This window comes from Mustelus asterias, chromosome 1 (genome assembly GCF_964213995.1).
Source record: "Mustelus asterias chromosome 1, sMusAst1.hap1.1, whole genome shotgun sequence".
In the NCBI taxonomy this organism is placed as follows: domain Eukaryota; kingdom Metazoa; phylum Chordata; class Chondrichthyes; order Carcharhiniformes; family Triakidae; genus Mustelus; species Mustelus asterias.
Window position 1 is genome coordinate 4049865 of NC_135801.1, and position 22855 is coordinate 4072719.

At 50.0% G+C, this 22855-nt stretch overlaps 1 protein-coding gene across 4 annotated transcripts in view; it reads left to right on the plus strand.

Moving 5' to 3' along the window:
- Positions 1-22855, plus strand: part of LOC144488359 (electrogenic sodium bicarbonate cotransporter 1-like) — a 189531-nt gene that overhangs the window by 145132 nt on the left and 21544 nt on the right. For all 4 annotated transcript variants that reach the window (XM_078206518.1, XM_078206638.1, XM_078206450.1 and 1 more), the window contains exons 17-19: positions 11089-11202; positions 15702-15863; positions 21190-21368. In XM_078206518.1, the coding sequence (XP_078062644.1) occupies positions 11089-11202; positions 15702-15863; positions 21190-21368 (455 nt within the window). The remainder of the gene's footprint in view (positions 1-11088; positions 11203-15701; positions 15864-21189; positions 21369-22855) is intronic.

The following is a 22855-nucleotide window of genomic DNA, read 5'->3' on the forward strand; positions in this document are numbered from 1 at the left end:
CTAGAATTGCCCTACGATACAAACAGAGGAAAATTACACCACTCATCTCGAAATGATGGTCTGCAAAAATCAGCTTAAGACACAGTCGGATATGGAACCAGTAGGTACCTGAATCTGTCTCTGACCCCAAACCCATAGACTGTCGAAAACCAAAATACTTCAGGTGCTGGAAAACTGAAATAAAAACAAAAAATGCTGGATAAACTCACCAAGTTAGGCAGCATCTTTGGAGAGAGAAACACAGAAGGTCTGTGACCTTTCATCAGAACTGAGGAAGGTTAGATACATAATATGTTTTGAGCAAGGGGTGGGTGAGACAAAGACTTTGGACAGGATTCTCTGGCCATTCACGCCAGCGGGAATCCCCCGTCCCCGCTGTGGAGAATGAAGCTTTGGCTGAGCGCCAAATTCTCTGGCAGCAGCGGCAGGGCGTGAATGGCCCGAGAATTCCGGCCAAAAGAACGAACTGTGATAGAGGAAGACGGGAGAGATTACATGACAGAAGAATTGTTCTTCCAGGGTCAAAGGGAACGGTAATGGGACAAGAAAAACAAAGGACGTCCTGAAAGCAGGTGTGCTGGTGTCTGAAAGCAAAAATAAGAGACAAAACCAAAATATGCAAAGAAAAGGAAACAAAATAGGAGGTCAGAGCTTATTGTCTGATATTGGTGAACTCCATGTTGAGTCCTCAAGGCTGGAAAGTGTCTCAGCGAATGATGAGTTGTTGGTTCCTCACATTTACGCTGAGCTTCACTGGAACAAGGCAGCAGGATAAGGACAGAGATGTCAGTGTGAGAGTAAGATGGGGGATTAAAATGACAGACCGCCAGTAGGCCAGGGTGGTGCTTACAGACTGAGTGGAGGTGTCCCGCAAAGCGGTCTCCAGGTCCTTGTTTTGTCTCCCTGGTGTCGAGAAGATGGATTGTGAGCCGCGAATGTTGAATTGAAAGGAATACGAGTCAGTCGCTGCTTCACCTGGAAGGAATGTTCGGGGACTTGGACAGTGAGGAGGGAGGAGGTAAAGGGACAGGTGTTACACCTCCTGTCATTGTGGAAAGGGAATGAGGTGTTGGGGGTGATAGAGAAGTGGAACTGGATGTCACAAGGGAAAGATCCCTTTGGAATTCTGAAAGGGGAAGGGAGGGCAAGATGTGTGTGGTAGTGGCCTCACGCTGGAGGATGGTGGGAATGACCTGTTGAACACAAAAACTGGAGGGCGGAAGGTGAGGAGAAGGAAAATGCTATCGTGGTTCTGGAAGGGAGGGGTGTGGGAAATGTGGGAAATGTGGCAGACATGGTCAAGAGACATGTCAACCACGGTGGGAAAATCCTCGATTGAGGAAAAATCGTGTAGAATGTCGCATCATCAGAACAAATGCGGCAGAGACAGAGGAACTGGGGAAATGGAATGGAACCCAAACAGAATGTGGAGCGTGAGGAAGTGATGTCAAGGTTGCTGTGGGAGTCAGTGGCTGATAATGAATATTAATTTAGAGGCAATCACCAGAATTGGAGACAGAGAAGTCAAGGCAGAGAAGGGAAGAGTGGGAACTGGACCAGGTGAAACTGAGAAGGGTGGAAATTGGAAGCAAAGTTGACCAAGTTTTCCAATTCAGGATTTGACACTGACACAGTCACCAACACAGCAGAGAACCCGACCGGTTTTACTTTCAATTTCCTCTCCTTCTCTCAGCCTCACCTGAGGGCAGAATTAGCAAAATGCAGATATCTTGGAGGGCGTAGGGACTGGAGGAGGCTATAGAGATAGGGAGAGAGGTGTCGGGGCTGGAGGAGGTTACAGAGATAGGGAGGGCTGTAGGAGCTGGAGGAGGTTACAGAGATAGGGAGGGCTGTAGGAGCTGGAGGAGGTTACAGAGATAGGGAGGGCTGTAGGAGCTGGAGAAGGTTACAGAGATAGGGAGGGCTATAGGGGCCGGAGGAGATAACAGAGATAGGGAGGGTTGTAGGAGCTGGAGGAGGTTACAGAGATAGGGAGGGCTGTAGGAGCTGGAGGAGGTTACAGAGATAGAGAGGGCTATAGGGGCTGGAGGAGGTTACAGAGATAGGGAGGGGTGTAGGGGCTGGAGGAGGTTACAGAGATAGGGAGGGGTGTAGGGGCTGGAGGAGGTTACGGAGATAGGGAGGGCTGTAGGAGCTGGAGGAGGTTACAGAGATAGGGAGGGGTGTAGGAGCTGGAGGAGGTTACAGAGATAGGGAGGGCTGTAGGAGCTGGAGGAGGTTACAGAGATAGGGAGGGCTGTAGGGGCTGGAGGAGGTTACAGTGATAGGGAGGGCTATAGGGGCTGGAGGAGGTTACAGAGATAGGGAGGGCTGTAGGAGCTGGAGGAGGTTACAGAGATAGGGAGGGCTGGAGGAGGTTACAGAGATAGGGAGGGCTATAGGGGCTGGAGGAGGTTACAGAGATAGGGAGGGCTATAGGGGCTGGAGGAGGTTACAGAGATAGGGAGGGCTGTAGGAGCTGGAGGAGGTTACAGAGATAGAGAGGGCTGTAGGAGCTGGAGGAGGTTACAGAGATAGGGAGGGCTATCGGGGCTGGAGGAGGTTACAGAGATAGGGAAGGTTATAAGGACTGGAGGAGGTTACAGAGATAGGGAGGGCTGTAGGAGCTGGAGGAGGTTACAGAGATAGGGAGGGCTGTAGGAGCTGGAGGAGGTTACAGAGATAGGGAGGGCTGTAGGGGCTGGAGGAGGTTACAGTGATAGGGAGGGCTATAGGGGCTGGAGGAGGTTACAGAGATAGGGAGGGCTGTAGGAGCTGGAGGAGGTTACAGAGATTGGGAAGGTTATAATGACTGGAGGAGGGTACAGATATAGGGAGGGCTGGAGGAGGTTACAGAGATAGGGAGGGCTATAGGGGCTGGAGGAGGTTACAGTGATAGGGAGGGCTATAGGGGCTGGAGGAGGTTACAGAGATAGGGAGGGCTGTAGGAGCTGGAGGAGGTTACAGAGATTGGGAAGGTTATAAGGACTGGAGGAGGGTACAGATATAGGGAGGGCTGGAGGAGGTTACAGAGATAGGGAGGGCTATAGGGGCTGGAGGAGGTTACAGTGATAGGGAGGGCTATAGGGGCTGGAGGAGGTTACAGAGATAGGGAGGGCTGTAGGAGCTGGAGGAGGTTACAGAGATTGGGAAAGTTATAAGGACTGGAGGAGGGTACAGATATAGGGAGGGTTGTAAGGACTGGAGGAGGTTACAGAGATAGGGAGGGTGAGATTATGGAGGGGTTTGATTACTCTCCAGCCTCTTTCACAACCACAGGACATCCAGGGAAAGGTTGGCCGAGGATTTTCCCATCCTGTCGTGGCGGGATGTGTTGTGGAAGATGCGGCGGACCAGCCAAAATTCCATTATCTTTCGGCGAAACCGGACAATCCCGGCGGTGGGAGGGGCTGGAAAACACCGCTGACTGTTTTCAATCAATGAAAATGCAGCAACCAATTTACACACAGCAAGATCCCACAAAGAGCAATATTTTGATGTTTACCCTCTTTGTGCTTTGTTTTAAATGATGACCTGATCCCTTGCAGCCAACACAAGCACCCATTCGAATCTGAATTCAGCAGTGTGCTTGATTATGAGGAGTCCAAGATTGATCTTGTGCTGAGGTTACAGATCTGACACTGACCCTGTTTGAATATTGTATCCAGGATTGATGTGCTGTGAATTCCCTGGATGTGTCTCTCTGTCAGCAGCTGGTCAGAGTTAGAGATTTTTTAGACTGGATTAATGTTGCAATGATTTGCTTGATTGCTTTTGGAAATCAGGAGAGGTATTTTTCTGCGCTCTATCTGCCTGGAGGTGAATGAGAAAGCAGTTCTTTCTGCCTTGTAGAGGGAATGGGCTTGTTCAGCCTTTCCAATTCCCCAAACTCCCCTCCGAGCACAGGCTCAAGGTCTCATGTGCTGTTCTGTAGTCAGCATCCGCAGGGGAGGCAGAGGGGAATAGGAGGACCTGCCCCTCAGCCTGGTCACCCTCCTGGAAACTGGAACATCTTCCCCAGACTGTCCCAGACACTGCCACCAACCAGCTTTGTACATGTTTGTACACAAGACGCACACACACACACTGCTCTCACACACACACACATTGCACACGCAAGGACATACACACACATGCACGTACACACACGTACACATACATGTACACACACACATATACACATGCACACACTTACACGTACACACACGCACACTGGCACACACACACTCACACATACTCAACACATTGATTCCCTTACACGTATGTACATACACACACGTATACACATACGCACCACACACACATGCACACTGTGTCCCTCTTTGTGTATGTGTGTATCTGTGAGTGTGTTTGTGTGTGTTTAAATGTTCACGTGTGTGTGAATCTGTGTCAGCATGTCTCTGTATGTGTCTCTGTATGTGTCCACATCTACATCTGCGTGTGAATGTTCATGCATGTCTGTGCGTGTGCGTGAGATTATCTGTATCCCTTTGCGTAAGTGAGACAGAGACCTTGAACAGAGTTTTTCATCCCTGTCAGGGTTGGGAGGAGGCAGAGGAGGTGATTTAAGCCAGTGAGGACGGGCGTGACGGGGGACTGGGACTTGGTGTGAGTTCAGACACAGGCAAAAGGTTTGGATTCCCAACTGGATTTCCCCGGCCGCCTCCGGCTTCCCAACGGAACAGCGGGAATGTCAAGTGCATGGAGGTGGGCACGTGGCAGGAGATGGGGAGGGGGCAGAGACCCCCAGGCAGCGTACTCCCTGTCTGGGTGCAGATTCCCCACCACCAACACCCACTTCCTGCCACACCTCCACCACCATATGTGGGCAGCACGGTGGCACAGTGGTCAGCATTGCTGCCTCACAGTGCCAGGGATCTGGGTTCGATTCCTGGCTTGGGTCATTGTCTGTGTGGAGTCTGCACGTTCTCCCCGTGTCTGCGTGGGTTTCCTCCGGATGCTGTGGTTTCCTCCCACAGCCCAAAGATGTGCAGGTTAGGTGGATTGTGCAAGCTAAAGTTGCCCCTTAGTGTCAGGGAGATTAGCAGGGTAAGTAAGTGGTGTTAGGGGGATAGGGTAGGATTGTTGTCGGTGCTGACTCGATAGGCCGAGTGGCCTCTTTCTACACTGTAGGCATTCTATGATTGTCAGTGGGTGGTTGGGTTGTTTGTCTTGGATGTTACTTGAATTTTTAAAAAGGTTGGTGAGACACTACCTCCTGTATGGAGGCCCCCTCCCAGTTCCACCCCCCCTCCCAGTTCCACCCCGCCCCCCCCTCCCAGTTCCACCGCCCGCCCTCTCAGTTCCACCCCTCCCACCCCCGCATTTCTGCCCAGCTTGTGGCTTCTCTCAATCTGGAAGGCCTCTAATTGGCCCTCTCACCTTTGAGAGACCACTCACCCCTTTAATTGGAAAATGGGGTGGGGGGGTGGGGGGTGGGCAGGGGGGGGGGGGGGGGGGGGGCACCTGTCTCCTGAGTGGACGAGTGGAATCTTGAAGAGTGGCTGTTTCCCCCTGAGGGTGAGTTTGGGACCTGGAAACAGCACTGGCTCCTGCACGCCCCCACCCCCCTGACTCCCACCAACCTCCCGACTCCCCCCCTCCCGCCTCACAACTGCAACAAAAGAGTCAGCCCTGGGGGGGGTGAATATTTCTTTGCACCCCGTAGCCTCCTCCGCCTGAGACAAAGCACAAGCTGACTGCCTCAGTTAGTGGTTCTATTTGGCTCCTGTTTTGAACATGTCATTCTTGGCGGGTAGCTGAGCAGAGCGAATCGCTCAGCTCCTGCACTCTGCTCCGACACAGCCACACAAGCCGGCATTCTGAAGAAAGCCCTTTGAGAGTTGAGCACGGAACGGCCGGAGACAGAAATCCATCAAAGCCTCCAGCTGCTGCCAGGGTCCGCCTCGGCACGGCTTTGTGAGGGGCCGCCCATTCTGGGCTCGCCAAAGTAAACGCTCGTTTGTCTCTAGCCCTTATCGCCAGCGCCAGCCTGGGTCACTCCAGCATTGTTCCCAGACTTTGTGCTTCACTTTAGCAACTTCACTGCTGCTGTTAGTCAGATTGTTACAGGTGGCGACTGAATGATGTGGCCACGCGCGTTTGGGGAATCCATGGTGAGAAAGTGTTGAGCTGATCAGTTTCCTGCTAAATCTTAAAGTTAATTGCTGAGAAAAGAGGGGCTCTAACCAGAATCCCATTGGACAAAGCTCCACATTGGGGGCACGTCTTCATAAAAGAACCCCCCCCCCCCCCAAGATTCCCCCTTCCCCCCCATCCCCACTGTGAATAAACAGCTTGTGCTTTTAAGACACCTTTAATCACAGAATCTTTACAGTGAAGCAGGAGGCCATTCAGCCCATCGAGTCAGGGCTGGCTCTCTGAAAGAGCATTTGACCTAACCTCACTCCCATGCTTTATTGCCATAAACTTGATGATCATAGAATCCCGACAATGCAGAAGGAGGCCATTCGGCCCATCGAGCCTGCACCAACAACAATCCCACCCAGGCTCTATCCCCATAGCCCCACGTATTTATCTTGCTAATCTCCCCGATACTCAGGGGCAATTTATCATGGCCAATCAACCTAACCCACACATCTGAATCTTGAGCACATTCCAGGAACTCACATCCCTTTTGACCTTTGCACTATTCCTATTCCAGTCTGTATTGGGATAATTGATGTTTCCCGCTATAATGACTCTATAATCCCTGAACCTCTCTGTGATTTCTTTGTGAATCTGTTTCTCTGCATTCCTTCCACTATTGGTGGACTGTATTCGACACCAATCAATGTTATTGCACCTTTTCCATTCCTTACCTCTAGCCAGAGAGATTCTGTCCTTGCTCCTTCTGGAACATTCTCTCTGTCCAGCAATCAATCCAGCAGTATCAATACTGTCACTCCCTCTTTTCTTCGTTTCCTGTCTCCCCTAAACACCCGGCACCCAGGAATATTTAACGCCCAGTCCTGCCAACTTCCAAAACCTCAGCACTCTAACTCTGCCCTCCATTGGCTGCCATGCCCTCAACTGCCTTAGCCCCAAACTCTGGAATTCCTCCCTAAACCTCTCTGCAGTCTCTCCCTCTCTAACCTATCTACCTCTCTACCCTTTTCATCCTTTCCATCTCTCTACCCCTCTATCTCTCTATCGTGCGAGGGGCAAGGTTTAAAGGAGATGTACGAGGCAGGTTTTTTACACAGAGGGTGGTGGGTGCCTGGAACTCGCTGCCGGGGGAGGTAGTGGAAGCAGATACCATAGTGACTTTTAAGGGGCGTCTGGACAAATACATGAATAGGATGGGATTGGAGAGATATGGTCCCTGGAAGGGTAGGGGGTTTTAGTTCAGTCGGGCAGCATGGTCGGTGCAGGCTTGGAGGGCCGAAGGGCCTGTTCCTGTGCTGTAATTTTCTTTGTTCTTTGTTCTTTGTCTCTATCCTCTCTCTCTATCATCTCTCTCTCTCTCGATCTCTCTATCTCTCTATTCTCCTTTAAAATCTCAAAACACTCATTAAAACTAAGGTCTTTGATCAATCATAGAATCCTTCAGTACAGAGGGAGGCCATTTGGTCCATTGAGTCTGTACCGACCACAGTCCCACCCAGGCCCTATTCCCGTAACTCTCATTTATCCTGCTAATCCCCCTGACATTAGGGTCAATCTTCTGGCTGTTCCCCTGTATGTCTTGTTTAGTTGTTTGGCGTCAGATGTTGCTTTGTAATCCTTCAGTGAAGCAGCTTGGGGCATTTTGGTACGTTGAAGGCACTATCCAGAGGTAAGTTGTTGTTGTTGATTCTGGAGCTATGGGGCAGAGTGAAGGGTAATTGCTGCTGATCTGATTAGTTTCCGTGCTCCTGGAACATCCCACCCATTCCAGGGGCACAAGTCCTGCACTCTCGATTTTAACCCTTCCATTGCCAATCACCTGCGTAAGGTAGAGGTGTCTTTATGCTGTTCTCAGAATATCAGATCCAGGTGGGATTGTGAATCCTCTCCCCATCCACCCACATCCCAATTATTCTGCATCTCGCCAGTAGACGTGTCCCATTCCTGGATCCAATTTATTTGTATAATTCTTGCCCAATGTGGGTACATTTTTTTGAAATAATTTATTTCTTGGATTCGGCCTGCAAAATGTTCTCCTGCTTCAAGGTGGGATTTTCTGGAAGATTTGGTTTCTAACTCACTGATCCGTTTGTCCAGAGTGGGAATCTTTTCACTGCAGAGTTTGCTTAAGGTTATAAATAAAGAGTGGATGAAACCTCCCCGTCCCCCCCCCCCCCCCCCCCCCCTCCCCACAGAGTGTCCACTCGTTACTGGAGACGGGGGTGAGTAAGACGCACGGGTCATGTGAAACCAGAGGCTCACAGAGGAGAATGAGCACTAGAAAGACAGTGATAATCAGCTAAAAGCATCGAGGTAGGATCTGCCTGTAACCCGAGTCTGCAATGGAAATTCCATTTACTGTCAGAGATATGTTACACACATAGGAAGCTGGTATCATCGCTGTCGCAGCTCTGTTATGAGGATTTACCATTTACCCCCATGTTACTGGGTACTTACAATGCCTGCCTCAACTCACTCCTAAATCTTCCAGAATGTCAGAAGCAAATTAGAGGAAGAAACATAGAAGATAGGAGCAGGAGGAGGCCATTCGGCCCTTCGAGCCTGCTCCGCCATTCATCACCATCATGGCTGATCATTCATATCAATAGCCTAATCCTGCTTTCTCCCCATAACCTTTGATCCCATTCGCCCCGAGTGCTATATCCAGCCGCCTCTTGAATACATTCAATGTTTTGTCATCAACTACTTCCTGTGGTAATGAATTCCACAGGCTCACCACTCTTTGGGTGAAGAAATGTCTCCTCATCTCTGTCCTAAATGGTCTATCCCGAATCCTCAGGCTGTGACCTCAGGAACCTTGAAGTATCTTGAAAAAAAACAGAAAGTGCTGGAAATTATCAGCAGATCTGGAGAGAGAAACAGAACGCAGGGGAAGGATTCAGTGTGGGCAATGGGGGCAGGAGGTGCTTTCACCCAGAGCTCTGGGAACCCTACACTGCTTCTTCCTGGAAGTCCTGACTATTCTGAGGTCATCAGACACTTCCCTGGGCTGCGTCAGACCTCCTACCCGATTGGGCCCTTCCCTGGTACTTGACAGACAATCAGTGCTGGCAGCGCCACTGGGAGCTGTGGCCACTGCTGGCATTACACCTGAGCTTACCTTGAGGATCATCAAAGGATCCCCAGATAGTGAGGAGAGTGGGTAGGATGGGAGGTCACGGGGAGGGGGTCGTCGGATTAGGGTACGCAAGGTGGGCTGTCAAGAGTAAGGGCAGAGGCGGGGCTTCATGTGGGGGCCCTGCTCGAATAGCTGCAGGGGTAGCAACACCACAATTGGCCACTTAACATCCTCAGTGGATCTCCGTCAGGGAGGCTGTTGGGAGCATTCCCACCCAAGGGAGAGGCAAGAGGGCAGCAGAATCTCCACCCTGCATCCTCCCCCCTGATCATGCAGCCCCACTCACCCCACCTCCAAACCTGCCTCCATGAGGGGGTTGGGGACACGGGCCGGGGTGGGGGGTGGGGGGGGGGGGGGAGGGGGTAGTGGGGGGGGGTGCGGGGAAGAGGGAGGTGAACATTAAATCCTGTCCTGGCCCAATGACCTTCCATCAGAACATTAACTTTGGTTTTCCTCTCTGCAGATGCAGCTTAACCTGAGCGCTTCCAGCATTTTCTGTTTTTATTTCAGGCTTCCAGCATCCACAGAATTTTCCTTTTGCAGCCACGGAACCCGCTCCAGTCGGAAAATCACTTTACATCCAGTGAATTATTGGAAACAAATGCAGCAGCCAGTTTGTGCATAGAAAGATCCCACAGAAAGAGTCGAATGATCTGTGTCTGGCTGGGGGGAGGGTCAGGGGGGGGGCAGCAGGGGGAATGAGGTTTGGTCAGCATTGCAATGTTAGTGCAGACCGCTTTACACAAGACATTTATATAATGATTTCCACAACCTCAGGACATTCCGAAGCCCATTACTGTCAATGAAGTGCTTTGGGGTTGTTGTAATGTCACAGGCGCAGCATCAATTAGCGCACAGCAAGCTCCCACAAACCGGAAGGTTTGTTTCCGTGACGTTGGCTGAGAGATAAACATTGTCCAGGGTGCCAGGGATGACTCTCTCCTCCCCCACTCGCGGCTCCTCTAAGCAGTGGCCATGGGAAATTTTGCATCCACTCCAGGGGGCAGTGAGACCTCAGTTTAACATCTTATTGGACAATCCAGTTCTCTCTCGGTATTGCCGTGAGAGAACTGGCCTGGATTTGGGCTCCAATATTTTGAAGTAGACGTGAAACTAATTGTCTACTCGGGACAGAGTCCAGTCACTGAACTACAAGTGACAGACACACAGATGTATTTGCTCTACCTAAAAGCTTTTGATCCGACATTGTGAGTCGATTTAACTCCCTGAGACTTGCATCAGAATCTCACCACCTGTGGAATGTTTAGCCCGATTGCAAGGTTAGTTTCGAAGTGTGGGGCTTAATTCAAGAATCCCAGAAATGAAGGATGGGGTGACACAGTGGCACAGTGGTTAGCACTGCTGCCTCACAGCTCCAGGGACCTGGGTTCAATTCCCGGCTTGGGTCACTGTCTGTGTGGAGTTTACACATTCTCCCCGTGTCTGTATGGGTTTCCTCTGGGTGCTCCGGTTTCCTCCCACAGTCCAAAGATGTGCAGGTTAGGCCGTGCCAAATTCTTCCTCAGTGTACCCGAACAGGTGTCGGAGTGTGGCGGCTCGGGGATTTTCACAGTAACTTCATTGCAGTGTTAATGTAAGCCTACTTGTGACTAATAAATAAATTTTAAACTTTTGTTCTGTGGTTCCATTGAGATGTCTCTGACTCTGCCTAGCAAAAGAGTTTCACCGGTAGGTACCTCATCTTTCAGAACTTACACTTGGGGCGAGGATTGGACATCTCAGAAGTTGAATAGACCTCCCACTAGCTGGAGTTGGATAGTCCTCTTGTTGTGCGTGGGATTCTTGATTGTTGATTATTCTTTTGGTTCTCTCCCTATCAGATCCGAAAGCTGATCAGTGACTTTGCCATAATCCTAGCCATTCTGATCTTCTGTGGACTAGATGCTCTGGTTGGAGTAGACACACCAAAACTTATTGTGCCAAGCGAGTTCAAGGTTGGTAAGATTCTTCTGTACAAATATGACTCTCTTTCTCTGCTCTCCATCTTCGCTTTTGAAACCCTACATTCCTCCAAATCGCATCCTTCGAATTGGACAGCTGTGATTATATCTATTTGTACTTTTTATGGTGTATTGATTTTGCAACTTGACTAGAGAATATCCTCTTCCGTGATTGGGTATAATGCAGGCTCCAAAATGTCCCAATCCGGTATATGGGGAACAATGTTGATGGACCCAGCCTCTTCAGCCCAACTATTACGAACAGGAGCCCAAACAGTCGGAAGTAACAGATTTGAAGAATGTCCATTCTGCTTTGTTAGATTCCAAACCATTCTTCAAATTTAAGGAAGGATATATTGGCATAGAGGGAGTGTAGCAAAGTCTCACTTGGCCAATCCCAGGGATGGCGGGATTGACCAACAAGCAGAGATTGAGGGGGATGGGTCTGGAGATTAGAGGAATGACAAGTGATTGCATTGAAGTGTACAAAATTCTTACAGCACTCGACAGGGTAGATGCCAATGTTTCTCCTGGATTTGTTGGGGGGAAGGGGGGGGGGACCATCCAGAACCAGCAATCTCGATAGGACGTAGGCCATTCCGATCAGATATATCAGTCAGGCAGTGGTAAATCTTTGGAATTCTCCAGCCCAGAGTGCTGGCGATCATTGAGTATGTTCAAAGCAGAGGTCAATAGCTTTCTAGATACCAGTGACGTCCAGGGATACGGGGATAGTGTAGGAAGCTGGTGCTGAAATAGAGGATTAGCCATCATCTAATTAAATGGTGGAACTGATTCGAGGGGCCGAATAGCCTCCACCTTCTATGTTCCTAAATGTGACTTTTCATTGTATTGAATCATGAAGAACAGAACCATACAGCCCATCATACCTGAATCATAGAATCCCTACAGTGCAGAAAGAGGCCATTCAGCCCATTGAATCTGTACCAGCTCTCTGACAGGATATCTTACCCAGGCCCACTCCCCCAACTACCCCCGTCACCTCACCAATTTACCATGGGTAATCCCCCTATTCTACACATCTTGAGACTCTAAGGGGCAATTTAGCATGGATAATCCACCTAACCCACACATCTTGGGACTCTAAGGGCCAATTCACCATGGCCAAACCACCTACCCTGCACATCTTTTCCTACCCTGCGAGGAAACTGGAGCACCCGGAGGAGACCCACGCAGACACAGGGAGAACGTGCAGATTCTACACAGTGACCCATGGCCGGAATCGAATCCAGGTCCCTGGAGCTGTGAGACCACAATGCTAACCACTGTGCCACCGTGCCGCTATACTGGCTCATGTGCAAGGACTGTCTCATCTGCTAGCCAGAACATTTTCCCTTATCGAGTGTTTCTCTGATTTCTCTCTGAAAGTTCCTGAATTTGCTTCCATCCTCCTTCCAAGCAGCTTTTTCCAGATCACAACAACTTTGTAAAAGAAATTCTCCTTCTCTCTGGTTATCTTAACTCTGTATCTTCTGGTTATTTTTTCATGGGGTGTGGGGGTCGCTGGCTCGGCCAGCTTTTGTTGACCATCCCTAATTACCCCTCGAGAAGTTGCCTTCCGGCATTGCGACAGTATCTATAACCGATTGGTACAACTGAGTGTCTCGCTGGGCCATTTCAGAGGGTAGTTGAGAGCCAACCACATTGCTGTGGCTCTGGAGTCACATGTAGGTTAGACCAGGTAAGGACGGCAGATTTCCTTCCCTGAAGGACATTAGTGGGTGAGTGATTAGCTTCTCTGTAGCTCAGTCCTAGTCACAGATCGCTCTCTGGCAATCTCAGCCCTCCCTCCCCTTGCTGCTGCCAGAATAGTACCAACAGCTGAAAGACAGACCTCTCAGGATAAAAGTCTCAGCTAAACAAAGCAACTTTACACATTATAAAAACAAGCTTAGACTGCAGAGCGAGCCTCAATGAGGAGCCTGTAATCTCGCACAGATACAATCAGAATTAAATAAACGGGGAATCCACTTCTTAGAATCAAACCTTTGTGACTGGTTACAATACAACACCAGAGAGTTGTAGGCACTCAGTCATTGACTAAATTCAAGACCAATAGCTGGGGATTATTGGGCGCTATAGGAATGTAGGGATGCGGGGGGTAAGTGTGGGAATGTACAGTTCAAGCAAAAATTCTGCTCTGACCTTACTGAATGATAAAGCCGGCTCGAGGGGCCCAGTGTTAAAAGTATTCAGGAGAATGAGGGGTGGACTATAACAGATAACGGAGTGGGAGCCAGTTTTAGCAGAAATTCTCGTTGACATTGTGAAATGATTTGTGCTCCCAGGATCAATCTCAGCATGATACAACCCGAGGGACATCGCTGTAACATTGTTCCCCATTTCGGAACCTCGCAGAGCTTTGTTTGCAGTCAGTGAAGTACTTTCGAAGCTCTCACAGTTAGTGCTGTGGTCCTCCGCTCATTTCCCCACCCCTCGCAGCCTTGTGCTTTGCCCTTTAGGTTATTCACAGGAGCCTTTGATTCCATTGCAATGAACAATGTGACTTGGATAAAGAGTGCCTGAGATGGGTTCCCACTGCCTTCCCTACGGCCTGGATTTTATACCCTCCCGTGGTGGGCTTTGAGTCGGGGGTCCTGCTCCCCTGATCCGGATGCCATTTTGCAGTGGGGTGGGGTGGGGTGGACAGGAAGGCCACCTCTGCCCTTCCCACCCGGTTTTCCAGCCAGCCTCAATTTTCAGGCTGGAGGGTGGGAGATAGCTGAGGGTAGGAAATAGAATCAAACACTGGTCTCAGGAGGGAAGGGGGTGTGGGTGGAGGGGTGGGGACACCTCCATCAGAAGCCCCCGTCTGCCTGGAGGCTCCCTCCCCTCATGAACCGGACACCCCCAGACCTCCATAGCCTTTCATCCAGCCCGCCACCACGCCCCCAACCTGTCCCCCGATCACCCACTCCCCCTCCCCACTTGTCCCCCGTGCTTATCCCCCGTGCAAGTCCCCCAATTACCCACTTCCCCCCCGCTGTCAATTAACACTCATGTGAGTGTAAAATGGCAGCAGGCCTTTCGAAGGTGGCAAGGATGTGTCCTCACCAACTTCCAGCTATCCGAAAAACTCAGGCCCATGTTTGTTGTCAGGAAGACACAATTCCTCATCCAAAGGATCGTCCATCTGCCTGGAAGCAGCCATTGTCCCTCATGGTTCCTGCTCTCCCGCCATCATTCCCGCAAAATTCACTGGTGTGGCCATTAGCCATGGCTCTTCACCCTGAGCAAGGGCTCCTGGGGATTTTCACAGTAACTTCATTGCAGTGTGAATGTACGCCTACTTGTGACTAATAAATAAAGAAACTTACTTGTCCCTGTTAAAATGCAGGAAAAGTGGCAACAAATTTGTGCATAGCAAGATCCCACAATGTGAGAATGAGAACAATTACTAGCATGGATCCAAGGATGAATGTTGTCCCGGGCACCAGGGAGAATTCCCCCGCTTATCATCGAGATAGTTCCATGGGAACTTTCCCATCCTCCTGTTCCCGAATGCTATCAGCTGAACCACACAGACGCTGGTCTATTTCCATTGGTTGCAGTGTAGGAAATGGTGTTGTAGCAATGTTGCCACTCATTAGTTCCAGTCCAGTGAGGGTGTGGGGCGTGATATTCTGCTGACCAGTTGGCTGGACAGCTGGTTAGTGATGCAGAGTGAAGCCAACAGCGTGGGTTCAATTCCCGTACGGCTGAGGTCATTCATGAAGGTCCCGCCTTCACACACTTGCCCCTCGCCTGAGGTGTGGTGATCCTCAGGTTAAATCATCAGCAGCCAATGGTCATGTAGATGATAAAAGGTATGGATGAAGTAGACGTGGAGCGGATGCTTCCTCTTGTGGGGCATTCCAAGACGAGAGGTCCTAGAAACATTTTGGGAAAATTGCAGCCCAGGTCTCCAATCTCATCCCGCGGGGTGAGGGGTCCCAGTGCTTGGGGTTCCTACGCTCCAAGAATCGGGTGAATGGAGAGTCCCCAGGAGATTTCCTCAAATGGGATCGGGGATGAGGAATGTCTTAGAATAAGGGGCAGCAAATTTAAAACAGAGTTGAGGAGAAACTACTTCTCCCAAAGGGTTGTGAAACTGTGGAATTCGCTACCCCAAAGTGCAGCGGATGCTGGGACAGTGAGTAAATTTAAGGAGGAGTTAGACAGATTTTTAATTGGTAATGGGGTTGAAGGGTTATGGGGAGAAGGCAGGAAAATGGGGATGAGGAGCATATCAGCCATGATCGAATGGCAGAGCAGACTCGATGGGCTGAATGGCCTAATTCTGCTCCTATATCTTATGAACTTATGTAGGACTATGGTGACTTTACTTTCACCTATTTATCAGCGGGAGTAGCCCATCGGAAGCTGTCAGGCTCTACAGGAAGTGTGTTGCAGGAAGCTCTGTTGCCGGCGGCGGCGGTCATGGTTTTGGTTGCTGTCTGGTTGACTTTGCTGCTTTGCTATTCTCATTCTAGCCGACCAGTCCAAACAGAGGCTGGATTGTGCCGCCGTTCGGGGGTAACCCATGGTGGGTGTGTCTGGCGGCCGGACTCCCTGCTCTGCTCATCACCATCCTGATCTTCATGGACCAGCAGGTCACCGCGGTGATCGTCAACAGGAAGGAACACAAGCTGAAGGTCAGCAATCTCGCAATGCGCTGTTGAATCATACAAAGCAGAAGGAGGACATTTGGCCCTTCATTCCTGTACTAGCACGGTGAAGAAGCTATCCACTTAGTCCCACTCCTCCTGCTTTTTCTCACAAATCCATGCAAATTTCCCATTTTCAGATATTTATCCAGTTCCCTTTTGAAAGTTCCTCTTGAATCTGCTTCCACCGCCCTTTCAGGCAGCGCCTTCCAGATCACAACAACTCGCTGTGTTTGGAAAATCCTCCTCACCCCTCCCTCGGCACTTCTACCAGTTACATTCAATCTCTATCCTCTGGTTACTGGCCCTCCAACAAGTGGACAAAATTCCTCTTCTCTTACTCTATCAAAGCCTTAGATCTTTTTGAACCTCCATTAAATTTTCCCCTTAACTTCCTCCTCTCTGAGGAAAACAATCCCAGCTTCTCCAGTTTCTCGACATGCCTGAACATTCCTCATCCCCGATCCCATTTGAGGAAATCTCCTGGGGACTCTCCATTCACCCGATCCTTGGAACGAAGGAACCCCAAGCACTGGGACCCCTCGCCCCACAGGATGAGTTTGGAGACCTGGGCCCGAATTCTCCCAAAAGAATTCTAAGTGTTGAATTCGGGTGAAAACTGGAGTAAATCACACAGGTTTTTTCAGTGGGAGTTTCAACATGGATCTCCCACACTCTGTGCACTGCAGAGTGCATTAGTGTGATTCACTCCAGAGTTCAGGGAGTGGGGCCGATCACCGTCTAGGAGGCCAGCAGCATAGTGCAGAGTGAGCCACTGTGCATGCGCCAATCTGTCAGCGCCAAGATCAGCGCATGTGCAGTGGCCCCACACTGCTGGCCTCCCGATCGCTGGCCAGCCCCACGACCCCCGCATGGCCTGATCCCTGGCCCACCCCCTGACCATTTCTGGCCCAGTCTTCACCCCTCCTCCCACCCTGCAGCCCTGATCTACCCCCCCCCCCCCCCCCCCACCACCACCTTGCCTGGCATCCCTGATACCCCCAGCAGGCTGACCCCACCCCGATGGCCAGCCCTGACCGCTGACCTCCCTCTCTCCCCCACCGATCCCCATGAAGAGGGGCAGCCGGACCCCTCCACTCCCACCGATTGCCCCATGAGGCCCCTTCCCTTAGACCCTGATGGGCAGTGCCAAGGTGCCACCTGGGGTCCACTGACCTCGGGCGGGATTTTCCGATCTTGGGGGTGAGAGCGGCTGGAAATTCCCGCCCTCTGTCTCAGGAGTCCACAAACTCAAAGCAAGTAAATGGAACTTAACAGCAGGACTCGGAGCTAGAACGATTATCCCTGACAATTAAATAGCCGTGAGTAGTACTAGTTGGTGGATTATCTTTGTCGCATGGTGACATACCTTAATCCAGTTCATTTCATTCTCCTGTGTCACACGTCTATGGAAGGTTGACATTAAAGCCATTCTTGGCAATTGGCTCCCGTTTCGTGTGACTCCCATCAATGCAGCCAAATCCCCCAGTCTGTCACTGCAAATCTCAAGGTTGGTTTGGCTTGAGCCTGAGAGTGCCATGAGTTCATGGGAAATGGAAGAGAACAAAGTATTCTGCTTAAACAGGATGATGGAAAGTCTTGTTTGAATTCCCTGACAGGCCATACATTTTTCCAGCTTAAAAGAATGAAGTCACTGGTGAAGAGGCCGAGAGGTGATTGGAGCTGGTCTCCTGATTCGCCCCAGTGTATTTTTCTGGAGCTGGCTTGGTTTTTTTATTCTTTATAAATTGTTCTCATTGATTGCTTGCTTGCTTGCAAACTCCATCGATCTTCCTTTCAACAGAGAGGGCAGTGAGATTTGACTGCATGCCCCTCAGTAGCTCTCAGTACATTTCCTGTTCAGTAAAAAGAGAATAGGTTGAGCTTGAATCCAGAAGGTGGACCTTTAGCTGGGAATAAATTCCGGGAGTAGGAACAGGGCCTGTGATAGAGACAGCACGATAAATATCAACCCGTAAAGTCAGCACTTGTGTTCAAAAGAAATAACTTATATTTACATGGTGCTCTTACTGAATTCCAAAATCAGTTTACAGCCAAATAAGTACTTTTGTATTTGATTGGATTTGATTTATTATTGTCACATGTATTATCATACAGTGAAAAGTATTGTTTCTTGCGCGCTATACAGACAAAGCATACCGTTCATAGAGAAGGAAAGGAGAGGGTGCAGAATGTAGTGTTACAGTCATAGCTAGGGTGTAGAGAAAGATCAACTTAATGCAAGGTAAGTCCATTCAAAAGTCTGACAGCAGCAGGGAAGAAGGTGTTCTTGAGTTGGTTGGTACATGACCTCAGACTTTTGTATCTTTTTCCCAATGAAAGAAGGTGGAAGAAAGAATGTCCGGGGTGCGTGGGGTCCTTGATTATGCCAGCTGCTTTTCCGAGGCAGCGAGAAGTGTAGACAGAGTCAATGGATGGGAGGCTGGTTTGCGTGATGGATTGGGCTACACTCACGACCTTTTGCAGCTCCTTGTGGTCTCGGACAGAGCAGGAGTCCAGACCGAGCTGTGATACAACCAGAAAGAATGCTTTCTATGGAGCATCTGTAAAATATTCTGCAGTGTAAAAGAGCAGGAAATCTGGCAATCAATTTGCACACAGTAAGATCTGACAGACAGCAGTTAACAAGGTTACCATATCTTCTGATAAGATACTGCTTGAAGGATAAATATTTGCAGCACATTAAGGAACGCCCCTGCTCTCTTTTGAACAGTGACTTTCACTAACATTCACCTGAAATAGCAAACGGGACCACGCCTGGAAAAGAGCACTTCTGACAGTGCGGCACTCCCTCAGCACTGACCCTCTGACAGTGCGGCACTCCCTCAGTACTGACCCTCTGACAGTGCCGCACTCCCTCAGTACTGACCCTCTGACAGTGCAGCACTCCCTCAGTACTGACCCTCTGACAGTGCGGCACTCCCTCAGTACTGACCCTCTGACAGTGCGGCACTCCCTCAGTACTGACCCTCTGACAATGCAGCACTCCCTCAGTACTGACCCTCTGACAGTGCGGCACTCCCTCAGCACTGACCCTCTGACAGTGCGGCACTCCCTCAGCACTGACCCTCTGACAGTGCGGCACTCCCTCAGTACTGACCCTCTGACAGTGCGGCACTCCCTCAGCACTGACCCTCTGACAGTGCGGCACTCCCTCAGTACTGACCCTCTGACAGTGCAGCACTCCCTCAGCACTGACCCTCTGACAGTGCGGCACTCCCTCAGTACTGACCCTCTGACAGTGCGGCACTCCCTCAGTACTGACCCTCTGACAGTGCGGCACTCCCTCAGTACTGACCCTCTGACAGTGCGGCACTCCCTCAGTACTGACCCTCTGACAGTGCGGCACTCCCTCAGTACTGACCCTCTGACAGTGCGGCACTCCCTCAGTACTGACCCTCTGACAGTGCGGCACTCCCTCAGTACTGACCCTCTGACAGTGCGGCACTCCCTCAGTACTGACCCTCTGACAGTGCGGCACTCCCTCAGTACTGACCCTCTGACAGTGCAGCACTCCCTCAGTACTGACCCTCTGACAGTGCAGCACTCCCTCAGTACTGACCCTCTGACAGTGCAGCACTCCCTCAGTACTGACCCTCTGACAGTGCGGCACTCCCTCAGTACTGACCCTCTGACAGTGCGGCATTCCCTCAGTACTGACCCTCTGACAGTGCAGCACTCCCTCAGTACTGACCCTCTGACAGTGCGGCACTCCCTCAGTACTGACCCTCTGACAGTGCGGCACTCCCTCAGTACTGACCCTCTGACAGTGCGGCACTCCTTCAGTACTGACCCTCTGACAGTGCGGCACTCCCTCAGTACTGACCCTCTGACAGTGTAGCACTGTCTCAGTACTGACCCTCTGACAGTGCGGCACTCCCTCAATACTGACCCTCTGAGTGGAGCTAGGCTTACACAGAGAAATCAAGCTTTGTCTGCTGCTTGGGATAGAAACATAGAAACATAGAAAACTACAGCACAAAACAGGCCCTTTGGCCCCACAGGTTGTGCCGAACATATCCCTACCTTTTAGGCCTACCTATAACCCTCCATCCTATTAAGTCCCATGTACTCATCCAGGACTCTCTTAAAAGACCCTATTGAGTTTGCCTCCACCACCACTGACGGCAGCCGATTCCACTCGCCCACCACCCTCTGTGTGAAAAACCTCCCCCTAACATTTCCCCCGTACCTACCCCCCAGCACCTTAAACCTGTGTCCTCTCGTAGCAGCCATTTCCACCCTGGGAAAAAGCCTCTGAGAGTCCACCCGATCTATGCCTCTCAACATCTTATATACCTCTATTAGGTCTCCTCTCATCCTACGTCTCTCCAAGGAGAAAAGACCGAGCTCCCTCAGCCTATCCTCATAAGGCATGCCACTCAATCCAGGCAACATCCTTGTAAATCGCCTCTGCACCCTTTCAATCTTTTCCACATCCTTCCTGTAATGAGGCGACCAGAACTGAGCACAGTACTCCAAGTGGGGTCTGACGAGGGTCTTATATAGCTGCATCATTATCCCCGGACTCCTAAACTCAATCCCTCGATTGATAAAGGCCAGCACACCATACGCCTTCTTAACCATCTCCTCCACCTGCGGGGCCGATTTTAGAGTCCTATGGACCCGGTCCCCAAGGTCCTTCTGATCCTCTACCATACTAAGAGTCTTTCCCTTTAGAGAGAAGTTCTTTAGAGAGAAGTTCTTTAGAGAGAAGTTGCTTTCCCTGTGTCTCTTTTTCTCTCTGGAATTTGAGACTGGGATCTTCCGGGAAATGATTCTCTCTGAGATTCTGCTGTTTGGGGGTGGATCTTTCTTTGGAGGCTGCTGTACGAGAGTCAGAAGACTGGTGTCTGTCAGGATCTCTGTCCAGAGGTGCTAAAATTCAGAAATCTAGCATTCATATGAGCACATCTGTTTTTGTGTTGATTCAAAAAAGGAATTTATGTCTATGAGAATACTGCTTACATTGGAACTATAGCAATAACCGGTTGTTAAGAATTATACCATGTCATATTTAAGTATATCCAATTGGTAAAAGTTGTGCTAATTCTTTTTGTTATATTTTAACTCTGTTGTTAAAAATAAAGTTTGTTTTGGTAAAAGCTCCCTAGTGGGTCAATTGAATCATACCTGGAGCGAAATACCTTAGTGCCGAAATCAAAATACTTTGGGGTTTAGGTTAACTCCGTAACATATTTTGGAGTTTCTGATCTGGTCACCGACAGGGCATTTCATTCCCCTTAAACACAACATTAATAAACTGGAACTTATTTACTCTTTTCTTTTCTAGAAAGGGGCTGGCTATCACCTTGATCTTTTTTTGGTGGCCATTCTATTGGCTCTTTGCTCGTTTATGGGATTGCCCTGGTACGTCGCTGCCACTGTGATCTCCATTGCACACATCGACAGCTTGAAGATGGAGACACAAACATCGGCACCTGGAGAGCTGCCCAAGTTCCTGGGAGTCAGGTAGGAAACCTCTCATTTGCCGCCGTGCAGCCAATCCCATGAATTTGTGGGCAAGCTTTTCAATCATTGACATTCATACCCCAAAACTGGGCGGCACAGTGGTTAGCACTGCTGTCTCACAACGCCAGGGACCTGGGTTCGATTCCCGGCTTGGGTCACTGCCTGTGTGGAGTTTGCACATTCTCCCCGTGTCTTTCCTCCGGGCGCTCCGGTTTCCTCCCACATTCCAAAGATGTGTGGGTTAGTTAGGTGGATTGGCCATGCTAAATTGCATGGGGAACTACATAGGGTAAATGTGTAGGGTTACGGGGATCGGTCCTAGGTGGGATTGTTATCAGTGCAGGCTTGATGGGCCGAATGGCCTCCTTCTGCACTGTAGGATTCTATGATTCTCTGATTGCCGGATCCCATTAAAGAAAATAAAGGTAAGTTTGTTCGAATTATTTTCTAAATGATTCTAAAATTCCTACCCAGATATCAACTCAAGAGAGTGGAACAGAACTAGTCTGAAATTTGCCTTGTCCTGCTCCAAATCAAGATCTCTTGGTCTCTGTAACGCTGTCACCGTTTAACTTCATTCTCCCTCAGTCTCAGTGACTTATTACTAAGGGTCCAGTTTGACCAGATTCCTGGACAATTTGAGAATATCTTGCTAGAACTCCGAGTTCTGGGCTTGTCCAGTCAGCTGTGTTGAACGCTATTGCTCTGAACATCCAGAGAATCAAGTTTATTGAAAGGTTGACATTTTTTTCAACGCTATTTTGACCCTGTGGAACAGGTGTGCCGATGTTTCTGGAGCTGTGCCAAGGCACGGGGCAGGGGGGTGGGTGATAGCTTGTGCTGGAATTACTCAGTTAATTGGACTCAAGATCCAGAGGTTAATGGTGGACGTGGAAACGTGAGAGGGAGCCTCAGTGGTATTGGCTGGGGGCGTATAAGGTGACTCAGAGCACAGAGAGATATCCAATGGGAAGGAGGGAATAGATGAAATGGAATAGAGCCAATAATGGATGGATAGAGAGTGGGGTGGGGGCCATTGAGGGCCGTTCCACCACCTCCCCCCACCCCCGTCTGAATTTTCTCCACCTGTTTTACTCTTTAAGTTGGCTTGCCACCTTTTCCAGTTGGATATATTCCTGCAGGAGTCACCATTAATTCCTCCTGCCTCCACCTGGCCCATCCCCCATTCTCCCACCGTTGGTTGTCCAATGTGTCCATCCTCATTTCCTTCTGATGTCCCACCAATGACTGTGTTCTCTCCAGCGGCTGGCAGTGACATCCCAGAGGTTCCAGAGCAACCTTGGAGAGTAGACAACCCAAGCCCCGTGGAAAGGACCAGCCAATCTGGTCGGTCCTCTCAGTGGGTGTAATCAAAGGGTTTTGCAGCTCTCTGGAGTGAGAACCAAGACCAGGTCCGTACGTACAGTCCCGGGACATTTGGATAGTATTCAGTTGAAGACTGAATGAATATTTCAGGATGCGTTCAC